The 13,109-nt window shown below is 29.4% G+C and overlaps 2 protein-coding genes across 2 annotated transcripts; both read right to left on the bottom strand.

Moving 5' to 3' along the window:
• Positions 1 to 5,605: 5,605 nt before the first annotated feature.
• On the bottom strand, positions 5,606 to 6,104 carry LOC131655270 (protein CYSTEINE-RICH TRANSMEMBRANE MODULE 11-like). The gene is made up of 2 exons (XM_058925165.1): positions 5,844 to 6,104; positions 5,606 to 5,752 (listed from the first exon to the last, which is right to left on the bottom strand). The coding sequence occupies exons 1-2, from the start codon at positions 6,038 to 6,040 to the stop codon at positions 5,692 to 5,694; spliced, it is 258 nt and encodes an 85-aa protein (XP_058781148.1). The 5' UTR covers positions 6,041 to 6,104; the 3' UTR covers positions 5,606 to 5,691.
• A 5,058-nt stretch (positions 6,105 to 11,162) lies between these two features.
• On the bottom strand, positions 11,163 to 12,053 carry LOC131657781 (uncharacterized). The gene has a single exon (XM_058927143.1). The coding sequence runs from the start codon at positions 12,051 to 12,053 to the stop codon at positions 11,163 to 11,165; it is 891 nt and encodes a 296-aa protein (XP_058783126.1).
• Positions 12,054 to 13,109: the final 1,056 nt, after the last annotated feature.

Here is a 13,109-nt window from a genome sequence, read left to right as displayed (position 1 = left end):
GCATATATCTTTATGTGGTGAAGATTTGTAACTACCTAAAATAGTTGATGCCTCCTCTTTAATATGTTTGTTGGTTTTCTGCTGTGAATAATAAAACGGTCTTTGTCTTCTAATGCATGCAACATTTTCTTTCATTTTCAGACATTTGTTCCTACAATTTCAATAACACCACCCAATCAAGTAATGCAATGGTGGACCAAGAAGTGGAACATATGGAGTTTGCAACTTGTGCAAATTTTGGAAAAGTGGCAGAGGACTTGATTCACTCTTCTACTAAAGAGACCACTGTTGTTGTCACTGAGAGCGTCTTAACAGAAGCATTAGTCAGTAGTCCGAAGGGTTTAAGTAGTGTAAAGTCGCAAAATGGTCATGGTCAAGATTATGTAACCAAACAGGTAAGTAAGGAGTCAAAGCCCCAATGTGAGCATCTTACACTCACGATCACGGATAATACATACTCGAAAAAAAAGAGGTATAAATTCTATTCCCCGATATAGCTATATGTAAATTCTGTTACAAAAATAATGTTAGCAAATAGTGTGAAAACTCTGGTTAATTGGTTATGCAGGTTGGGAGTTATTCCTGAGTTAGTTCTGAAAAAAGCCGGTTTTAATTCTGATGAGCGTTGGTTTAATTGTTTCAGTTTTGCTGAACTGATTAGTGTTGTGATGCAGGGATGTCAAGAGGACTGGTGATAAGTTATCTGTGATTTATTAGCGGTTTGATTCAGTGTTGAGTGCACGACTGCTCGGTACCGATGGCCTGAAGTTCTGGCTTGTATGACTGTTGATTCTTCTATTTGCTGCCGCCAAGTTGGTATGAAGTTTATTCTTTTGCTTGAACCATCGTGACGATATAGCACATGTATCACGATACCTTTTGAATCGTTTCTACCGTCATGATGCATGAAGAGCTGTTTGAGAGCGACGTACGGTAGATTGAATTGTTTTTGGTACTGTTTTTGTAGCATATCTCTTTAAAGTATCATGTATTTCTTGTGAGAGTATGAGGGGTATGGTTATACGGTGTTGTGATATGTATATGTTCAAGTTTAAATGTGCACAATTGGTTTATGTATGATGTTGTTTTATGTTTGCTTGCAATGTTTTTACATGTCGTGTTGCTCACTTAACTTGAAATACTGTGATGTAAATAGGACTGAATTACAACTACTTGATGGATGTATATGGTAGATTGTCAGGAAGCCCTGTTAGAAGTTTTTGTGGTTTGAGATCCGTTTTGAGGAGCTGGTGTTTTGGTTGTTTGGCCCGAATATCATCTTAGAATTTTTTCACATCGGTGTGGTCAGACCACATTTGTTGATCTGTTAGAATGGGGAAAGTGGAAATTGGCGGAGAAAATTCTTGGTCAAAGAAAAGTTATAGTATATATGATATAAGGCTCAAGCTTCCTGATAACGGTGAGAAAGATAAGGTTAAGGCTAAAGTTAATTAAAACACTGCTTGAAGGCTTGTCCTTGACATTGAGACTATTGCTTTCATGGTTTTCGCTATTTGGTGCATTGTACAACACTGATTTGTCTTCAAGTTTCTTTGGATAAAGTGAACTACACTATGAAACCATTGCAGTATTGACAAAATTATTTAAACATGTAAGTGATTATATTTTTTTAATCTTAATATTTATTACACATGGCAATCGATATATATATATATATATATATATATATATATATATATATATATATATATATATATATATATATATATATATATATACCAATAGATAAACAAGTTAAGAGTTGTGTCTGCTGGTTTTTGTTCATGCATATAACCTTTCATAATGACACAATGATTGGCGCATGGCGGTACAACTACACAAGGAAATTATCCTGCATAACTTTTCAGTGTCTGAAAGATTAATTTCTATAAAAGCTTCTCCATTAAACTTGACAAATTGTGTGCTTTTTATACTATCCTCCTCTCTGTGGGAGCTGATGTGTTTTTTCTTTTTTATCTATAATAATGTTTTGTCGAAATGTAAAATAAATAAGATCCATTACTATTTAATAAATGTCTTCAAATTTGTATGGATTTGGTTTTGCTGGAATAACAATTAGTTTAGTTGGTAATGGTCAAAACTTACTTGAATCTAATGATTTATCTTTAAATAAGTATGGACAGTAAAATTTGTATAGATAATAAAATTGATCATAATTTCAGGTAGATGTGAAAAGACAAAGCAGTAACTCCGTCCGCTAATATATTTATAGATTAAGGCATTCAGTTAATTAATTAAAAAAATATAAATGGTTAAACCCACTTCTTCAATTATCTCATGTGGCTTATAATTGAAAATTTTAATTCGTAATCATTATTCTACATTGATTTTTACAATTAGAAGAATAAATAATTAATTAATCATTAAAATTAATTTAAAAATTTATTTTAAGAAAAATAAATAAAACTCATACTTTCAAATAAATAAAATTACTATATCAGAGTTATTGGATTCATGGGGTTAACATTTTACAAAATTAATAATTTTTTATTTAATTAACTATAAGTATTTTCTAAATTTAATCATCATATTTTATTAATTATTATTTTCTAAAATACGTGTCTAATTTATTTAGTAAGCTAATAAATAAGTTATTATTGTATCTAATATATACTTATCTATATATATAAAATAAAATAATTAAAATATTAAAATTAAAATTTTAACGGGTCAATTCCATTCAAATACGAAATAATATAGTATGAATACACACGGGTACTTATATCATACGCATAAATTTGAAATATTAATGGGAACACGAAGTTATTAATCAAAATAATTAATATTAATGAGAACACATAGTTACTGATCAAAATAATGAATATTAATGGAAACATGAAGTTACTGATCCAAATAATGAATATTAGCGGGAACATGAAGTTACTGATCAAAATATTGAATATTAACGGGAACATGAAGTTACTAAATAAAATATTCAATATTAACGAGAACATGAATTACTGATCAAAATATTGAATATTAATGGGAACATAAAGTTACTGATCGAAATATTGAATATTATAAGAAAAATGATGTTTATTGATAAAAATATCCCAAACTTTGGCTCAACCTATTGAAAAGAAATTATTACAATTTACGCATCTATTTTTAGGACATTTATCTCTGCAATAATATCAATATTATACAAAATAACAAGGCCACAACGGAGTTATTATTGAATATTAACGGAAGCCAAAGTTACTTATCAAAATTTTTAATATAATAGGAAACATTAAGTTACTGATCCAAATTTTGAATATTAACAGGAACACAAAGTTACTGATCCAAATTTTGAATATTAACAGGAACACAAAGTTACTGATCAAAATAATAAATATTAACGGGAACACGGAGTTATTGACAAAATATTGAATATTAACGAGAACACGAAGTTAGTGATAATTTTTTTTAATACAAACGGAACATGAAGTTACTGATAAATTTTTTCAATATTAACGGGAACACGAAGTTATTGATCAAAATAATGAATATTAACAGGAACACGGAGTTACTGATCAAAATAAAGAATATTAACGGGAACATGAAGTTACTGATAAAAATATTGAATATCAACGGGAACAAGTTTGGAATATTAACGAGAATATGAAGTTACTGATCAAAATAATGAATATTAGCGGGAACATGAAGATACTGATCAATATATTGAATATTAACGGGAACATAAAGTTACTGAATAAAATATTCAATATTAACGAGAACATGAATTACTGATAAACATATTAAATATTTACGGGAACATGAAGTTATTGAGCGAAATATTGAATATTAACGAAAAAATAATTTTTATTGATGAAAATATCTCAAACTTTACCTCAACCTATTAAAAAGAAATTTTTATATTTTACACATCTGGTTTTATGACATTTACCTCTAGAATAATATATATATATATATATATATATATATATATATATATATATATATATATAACAAAATAACACGGCCACAACGGGTACCCGTGCGGACGCACGGGTATCACGCTAGTGTGTGTATATATATATATATATATATATATATATATATATATATATATATATATATATATATATATATATATATATATATATATATATATATATATATATATATATATATATATATATATATATATATATATATATATATATATATATATATATTGTCCAAGTACATTAATCACTCATTTATCTAAAATGTATATAATCAAGTTTTATATGTTTTAATTAGTTGAGAAATTTTTTCTAAATTTTTTTTCAAAAACTAATTTATATTATATTATATGCCACATTAGTATTAAATATATATTGAATAACATTACTTAAAATAATAACTTAACTAAAACTGTAAAATAATAAAAAGACTTAATTAAAATTATTTGTATTTAGTTTAAATAATCATTTAAAAAATATTAAAGAAATTATTTTTATAAAAATTTGTTAATTGTTTTTCATTTCTCATGAGTTGATTGTTGGGTCACTTAGTATATGTTTGTTTTAGATTTTTTTAAAAATGATTTTCTTTAAGTATTACAGATTTTTTTTTTTAAAAAGCTATAAATAAATTATTAGTTTTTTTAAAAGTAAATATTTGCTTAAGCATCTTTTTATAAAATGTTATTTTAGATATTTTATCTTTTTATATTTTATTTTTTTTTTATATGAATAACTTTTCATAACAGTTGTTTTTGAAATTTTTTTAAATAACTTTATTTTTGACTATATTTTAATCTTTAAAACAATAATTTTTTAAATATATTTTTTAAAAGGTGATTTGATTTTTAACTATATTTTAAACTTTTATAATGTATATTTATTTTTCAACAGGCCAAAATTGACTTTTTTTTTTAATTGGTAAAATATTGAGTTATAATTATTTTATTATAAACTGACCCTTAATTGTTTTATTTGTAATAATTTGAAGAAAAAAATATGGGAAAGACAAAATACTGCAAGTAAGAGCAAATTATTAAAGTTGTTCAAAAAAATATATTAGGGGAGTTTTCATTGGCCTAGAAAAATCCAAACCAAACTGAAATTTAATTGTTTTTTGACAAAAAAAAAAACTGAAATTTAAATTAAACCTTGATTTTTGTATCGAATATTTTTTTTAGTTCGGACACAAGTTAAATCAAACTAATAAAATTCGGTATTAATTGATTTGCATAACGGATTTGCAAAATTCTACCACGAATTCGTTTATTCGAACCAACTATAATAATTCATTTAATTTTTATAATTTTTAAAAATATTGTTGCATATTTATTTCTAACAAATCCGACAAATCTAACTCATGTTATTTTTTGGTTTGGTTCAATTTGAATTTTATCGAAAAAAAGAGTAAAATTCAATTCAAACCAATTCATATATTTTTTTTATCGATTTGATTTGAGGATTAGATTCTCTCAAAAGCTAACTAAATCAACACACAAACACTTCTAAAAAAAATGTATAGAAACCAAAATCGCGCATAATTGCAATATTTAACAGACTAAAAATAAAATTAAGCCAAATACATATATATTTAAAAAATACACTGATATTAGCTGAGCAATTCGTCCAGAATATATAGGTTTATTATAAAACCATAACAAATTAACAATAGCAACACTAAATAAAGTTTCCCAATCTTGATCTGATTCTGAACATGTAAATTCTTAATGTAATCAAAATCTCATAAACAGCACAAACAACATGTCTCCTCCAAGCAGCAGCAACAGCACAAGCCCGCCAAGCTGCAACACAAATTTAATATATCTTAAATACAACTCATATAATATAAATTTACACAAACATTTAATTTGGTTGTTTGACTTTGATACATACCATGCCATTAAACCTGTTTCTCCTGCTGCTGAGTTTTGAGGTGCAGCTTGAGTCACAAAAACTTGAGGCTGAGGAGGTGGTGGTGGTGGTGGTAGTGGTGGTGGATAGCCTTGATAACCAGGTTGAGGATACCCTACAGGAGGTGGAGCACTAACGTTAATGTTAACTGGGGGAGGGTTTTGATTGTAATAAGTCATCACAGTTTTCTAAACAATTTCAAAGTGAAAGGGAATGTGCTTCTATATGTTGCTTATATATTGATCAGGGGGTAAATCAGTCAAAAGTTGGGGCAAAAATAAAGATGAAGATTACTTAGTCACAAAAAATGATAAGTAATAATTATATATACCACCATTAGTTTATAAAATCTAGAACATGGTTTTTGAACATTGGCATATAATTCTAGTTCTTTATTTTAATTAAAAATTGACTTTTTTTTTTTTACTTTATAAAAAATGGATTTTTGAATTAATTCATTCAATGTATTTTGAAATACATATTTACCAAATATATCAATTAAGTCACACACATGAATTTTGAATTAATCTAACTCGATTTTGCATGAGTACGTGTGTGTTTCAACATGCAACTTCTTATTTGATTGTAATATCCATATTTGTTTATTGTCTACTTCTTAGAAAACCGTGGTCACAATTACTTCTACATGTGATTATGGAGAGTATAGACGGCATTATCCATGTTTTCACCTCAGAGGAGTCATTGAAGAGAAGAATTATGGCTATGCTACTACAAATCTTTAGACGAGCGCCTACTACAGGTCGGTCCCCGTGTCGCCCAATGCACGTCTTTTACAAATATATCACTTCACAGTCTCTTAATCACGAAGAACTGTAAAGTGAAAAGTGATTAAGCTCACATTCCACATAATATAAGTCTTTCACTTTTTTCAAGCGAGTTTAGTCTCGTAGTTAGGGGTGAGTCCATCAACTAGGTGCATCACGAGGGGGCATAAGGCATATCTTCATGTGTCTCATGAGTGTTATGCTATCAATTAGCCAATCCTAGAAACGTCAAAATGCTAGTCAATTATGAATACTTACTCGTTAAATGGGAAAGAAGCGTGTGTAGTATTTAATCGTGCTTATGATGGCTTTTTTAGAGAAACTCAGACTCAATTTTTCCTTATGCGTGTCCTTGACGTGTGAACCTTTTCCATTTCTTGTCGTCGTTGCACTGCCAGGAAGGTATGTTGCTTATGCTATTAGTTTTTCCTTATAAAAGGTTCCTGGTTTGTTTCTCATAAAACTTTCCATTTCCTTCTTGTTTTAGAAATTCTACTGTTCAACTGAGGAGTCTTGTCGAAGCGTTTTTATGACCTTTAAGCCAGGAGATGGGAGGAAAAAGTTATTGGTTGCGTTAATCTTTTCCCTTCTTATCAGAGACTAATGGCTAAGAAGAATGTCAAACATGTTCTATTTGAAATATTATATCTCTATATCTTGACTTAAATAGGTCTCAAACTTCCATCAGAATAATAAGTTTTCAAACACATGACATGAAAAAGATTTAAACTTGTAGCATTGTTCAGAAATGGAAAGAGCCGATATGGCTACTTTTGGTGGTTTATTTTTCCTTATTTCTACCTGCATCTCCCCGCCATTCATGAATTAGGGTTTTTTAATCACCTAAAGGGGCGACAAAGATTATTTGTAAGCATCCAACATATTTTATCACCTCTAAGGGAGACAAGGATTCCTCAATGTGGATTCGACATCTTATCTTCTCTAAGGGAGGTAAAGATTCCTCCATAGGAATCTAACATTTTATCGCCTCCAAGGGCGACAAAGATGTCTCCACGTGAGTTTAACATGTTATCGCCTCCAAAGGTGGCAAGAATTCGTCCATGGGGTTTATTTCCTCCAAGGGCGAATGGTATAACAGTCTGGGTTTCTCGCAAGGCAATCCCGGTACCATCCCACGATCTCTCTCTACCTTTTTTCTAGTAGAGTTTTTGCCTTTCATGAGAATCAAACCCGATACCCTGGAGTTCATATACATGTTCAATCTATTTCCACAAATATGAGTTACTGTTTCATTACCTTACCAACTGTTTCATTGATGATTGGGTTAACTCATCCCTAAATTTACCTTAATTAATTATTCTTAAAGGTATTGTTTGTTGTGAATACAATAATCAATGTACAAAAGCCATAAAAACTTGTTTAAGATTAGTGAGTGCAGAAATAAACAATATTATATTCTAAAACTGTTGTATATAAAATAATAATTCAATTTACTTTAACAAGTTAATGTATTCCATAATCTGTTTTCTTTTTCTAAAAAAAGAACTCAATAAGTCATGTGTTGCTAAGCCATGTTTAACTGAACCCATGTTTCGAGAGTCTTTATAATTTTTATGACTACGGTAGTTTTGATGTATGGCTTCAAATGACATTCGCACATCACTGCCACATTTGTAAATTTGAAGAGATAAAAAAATTAAAAGATATTGAATAGAGCATTAAAAAATTGATTATTTATAAGGGACTAAAGACTAAAAAAAATTAAAGTAGAGGGAAAATTTTGCATTTATGTCTTTTATTTATAAAAACTTATTAAAAAAAAAAAGAAGCTAATGCACATGTGTTATAAGGACACTTGTAAAAAAATAAATAAAAAAGCTTTATCTTGAAAATTATTTTTTTTTGTATGTAGGTTTTTAAATATGTCATTTAGAATCAGTTTGTTTTAATTTTTCTTAAAATGACTCTTTTGGTATTACATATTTTTATTTATAAAAAAACTTTTAAACACACTTGTTAAGAACTAAATAAAATTTGTTTATCTTAAAAGTTAAAATTATTATTTTACTTTTATTCGTGGGTTTCTAAATATATACTAACTACCTTTAAGGTAGATGTAAGTCTTACATATTAAAAAATTGTTTAAAAACAAAAAATAAAATATTAGTTAAAATATATTTTATAAAGTGCTATTTTTGATATTTTATATTTTTATTATATTTCTTAAATGATTAAAATAACTTTTTTTAATTATGTAATTTTTAATCGTGTATGTTATGTTTTAGATGTCAAAATTTACTTTTTAATTTATAAAAAATTGAGTTAAATTTATTTTATAATAAACAGACCCTTCATTGTATTATTTGTAATAAATTAAAGGAAAAAATAGAGTAAGAAAAAAATTAATAAAAAAAAATTATTGCACCAATATCGTGCATAATTGCAATATTTAATATGCTAAGAATGAAATTACCACAAATAAATATAGAATTAAAAAAACACCCTGATGATATTACCTAAGCAATTTTGTCGAAAATATATAGATAAAATTAAAAATAAAAAGCATAACAAATGAACAATAGCAACAACGAATAATCAAATTTCCCAATCTTAATATCTAAACATGTAAATTCTTGGTGTGATGAATCAATTTCAAAAACAGCACCACCAACATGTCTCCTCCACGCAGCAGCAACAGAATATCCCAGCCAAACTGCAACACAAATAATACACACATTTATTTCATATATATATATATATATATATATATATATATATATATATATATATATATATATATATATATATATATATATATATATATAAAATAAATAATACACATATTTATTTCATATATATATAAAATAAAATTTATAAATAACTGTTTCAATTGTTTGATACATACCATGCCAAAAAACCTGTTTCTGCTGCCACTGAGTTTTGAGGTGCAGTTTGAGTGACAAAAATTTGAGGCTGAGGATAGCCTTGATAACCAGGTTGAGGATAACCTACAGGAGGTGGAGCACTAACGTTAACGTTAACTGGAGGAGGGTTTTGATTGTAATAAGCCATCTCAATTCACTCTTTCGTTTTCTTAACAATTTCTATTTCTGAGTGAGAGACAATGTGCTTCTATATGTTGCTTATATAGTAATTTGTGAATAGTGGGTGATCAGGGGTAAATCAGTCATAAGCTGGTGCAAAATTAAATATGGCCATTTTCGTGCGTTTTGATTAACTTTTTGCCTTTAAATGAGTTTATATGCAGGATTGTCCATCTTAGCCGTTGCTTTCTTTTATAATGATGTGGATTGTTGCAGGATTGTCCATCTTAGCCGTTGGTTTCTTTTATAATGATGTGGATTGTACGGTGTAGTTTGTTTGGATATTGGATCTATATACCTAATAAGGAAAAATGATATTCCCCATTTATAAAATTAAATTGTTCCAAAATGATAGACTTTTTTATTTTCAATGCAATATTAAATGGCCTATTTATGAAATAAATTATTTTTCTAATTTTCTTTTGTTTTTAATTCCATCCTTATAATTACTTGTACTTTTACCATTAATTTAGAAATTTTATAGAACATGCTTTTTGAACTTTGGCATATGATTATAGTTCTTTATTATAATTAAAAATAGATTTTTTTTTTACTTATAAAAAATTTATTTTTAAATTAATTAATTAATATATTTGAATATATATATATATATATATATATATATATATATATATATATATATATATATATATATATATATATATATATATATATATATATCAAATGTATCAATTAAATCACACATATATTTTTGTTTTGTCTAACTAGGTTTTGCATGAGTTAGCTGCACTTTTGATTTGATTGTTATATTCATATTTGTGATTTTGTTTAAATGGATAAATATTTTTATTTTTGGCATGTTTGATTTGATGGTGCTAAAATTAAAAATGAAATAAAGATAATTAAAACAAAATGTGATATATATAATTCTTTTTAAATATATATAGCACTGCATTAATACTAGAGATTGCTGACTATCTTAGACCAAAATAGAAAGTATTTTCTTTTTTAGGGCCCTTATTCCATGATATTGAATGATATTTTTTAAAGAATTTTTTCTATAATTTCGGACATACTGCAGGAAAAATCTTCAATTATAATTCCAATCAATTTTTATGGCTCCTTGTATAACATACCCTCCTTTCTTTTCATTAATACATGATGCCCATCTTCTATTATGTAAGTTTTTTTTTTTTTTTTTAGCAAATATGAAATTTTTATTCCAAAAATACAGTGAAGTACAAGATGACCCATAGGTCCAAGCCTCACAAGTACCCAAAGACTAATTAGTAAGAACTACATTCCAATAGTTAAGCAACTTCCTATCAATCTGAATTCTCTCAAGGACCACTTCTTTGATATCCTGAAAGACAAGGTCTTTGGTATTGGCCATTTGGAAAGCCTTCCTGTTTCTATTAATCCACACACAATAGATTGTTTCAGCCAGACAAACTTTAAGCATCTTGGCCCGGTGACTCTTGTCGCGACTGTTAGTGATGCACCACTGCAATTCCAGCTCCCAGGTTTTGGGGCAGATGAGCTAATTTTAGCCAATCTAGTACCTTTTGCCAAAGAGTATTAGGAACTATGCATTCAAAAAAGAGATGGTTACATGTTTCAAACTCATCACAATAGAGGCATTTCCCATCTGTCAGAGTACCAAACCTAGCCAATCTATCATTTGTCTGCAATCTTCTTTGGCAAGTCAACCATAATATGAAAATTTCCCTCGGTCTAGCCCAATTACCCCTAACCAAATTATTCCATGGTATAAACGGATTGGGACCTTTGAGTTCTCTGTATATTCTATTGGTTCTGTACATACCAGTCAAATCAAACTCCTTCCAATCATCAGATTCCATGATAACATCATTATGTTTGAAAATAGCTCGTATGATCCAAGAGGCCGTGGTTTTAGGCATGTAATCAATGATGTTTTTGCCTTTCATATAGAAATGATGCACCCATTTAATCCACAATCTATCCTTTTTCTGATATAAGTTCCACAGCATTTTACCAAGAGTTGCCTGATTCCACCATCCAAGTCCTATAACATTCAGTCCACCTTCAGCTATAGGGTTACAAATAGTCTCCCATGAAACAGGGGCAGTTTTCCTCACGTCCTCTTTTCCAGACCATAAGAACCTTCTACACAAGCTTTCAATGTGAGATATGACTTTTTTAGGAAGGGGGGAGATCTGCAGCCAGTAATTTGCTATAGCAAACAAAACACTCTTCGCTAATTGCAATCTGCCTGCATATGAGAGCAGTCTTGTGCACCGGTGATTAAGCCTACACATCATCTTCTCAATTAATGGTTGGCAATTTGCAATTGTAAGTTTTTTGCCATCCAAAGGCACTCCTAAATATTTGAAAGGCATGGAGCCTATTTGGAATCATGTTTCCTGTCTCAGCAGCTGCTGCACATCAGCATTTACACCACCAAAGTAAATTTTACTCTTTGGTACACTCATGTGTAGCCCAGTAGCTTTAGAGAAACCCTGCACTTTGTTCATGATTATTCTGATGGAGGAGATACCAGCCCTGGAAAATAACAAGATGTCATCAGCAAAACAAAGGTTAACAAGTTTCAGCTTAGCACACTTAGGATGGTAATGGAAGTCTGGCTCATCTTGAACAGTTTGTAGTATCCTATGAAGATACTCCATTACTAGGACAAAAAGCATGAGGGAGATGGGATCTCCCTGTCTCAAATCTATCTTGGCTTGAAGGACCTGACTAAATTCACCATTAAGAGAAAACCTGTAGGAAACAGAAGTAACACATGCCATAATCCAATCTACAAATTTCTGAGGGAAGGCCATAGAGCACATGATTTGTTTTAGGGCAGGCCACTCAACTGTGTCATAGGCTTTTTGTATGTCCATTTGGATCATACATCTGGGAGACAAATATTTTCTTCTATACCCTCTGATCAATTCCTGAGCCATCATGATGTTATCATGGATAATTCTTCCAGGAATAAAGGCAGACTGATTCTCATTGACTATAGTATTCAAGACTTTACCTAACCTCTTAGTCATAATTTTTGAAAGGATCTTGTAGAAAGTGCTACAACAAGATATGGGCCTCCAGTCTTTGATGGTAGCAGCTTCCCCGGATTTTGGAATGAGAGTAATGATAGAGCAGTTCATAGCTTTGTGCATCTTTCCACCTCTGAAGAATTCCTGGACTGCCTCAATCACATCCAGTCTAACGATTCCCCAGGCATCCTTGAAGAAGTAGGAATTAAATCCATCGATCCCAGATGCCTTGGTATTTCCATTGCCCTCCAAAGCTTCCCAAATTTCATGCTCAGAAATAGGGGTAATCAAAGCCAGAGCCTCCTCCCTGGATACAGTACTACCTCTCAGAATGCAGGGTTGGTCAATCCCTTCTATGCTATTGGCAGCAGTCCCTACCAGCCCTTTGTAAAA

This window comes from Vicia villosa, linkage group LG3, assembly GCF_029867415.1.
Source record: "Vicia villosa cultivar HV-30 ecotype Madison, WI linkage group LG3, Vvil1.0, whole genome shotgun sequence".
Lineage (NCBI taxonomy): Eukaryota > Viridiplantae > Streptophyta > Magnoliopsida > Fabales > Fabaceae > Vicia > Vicia villosa.
This window is presented reverse-complemented; position numbering and strand designations above follow the sequence as displayed.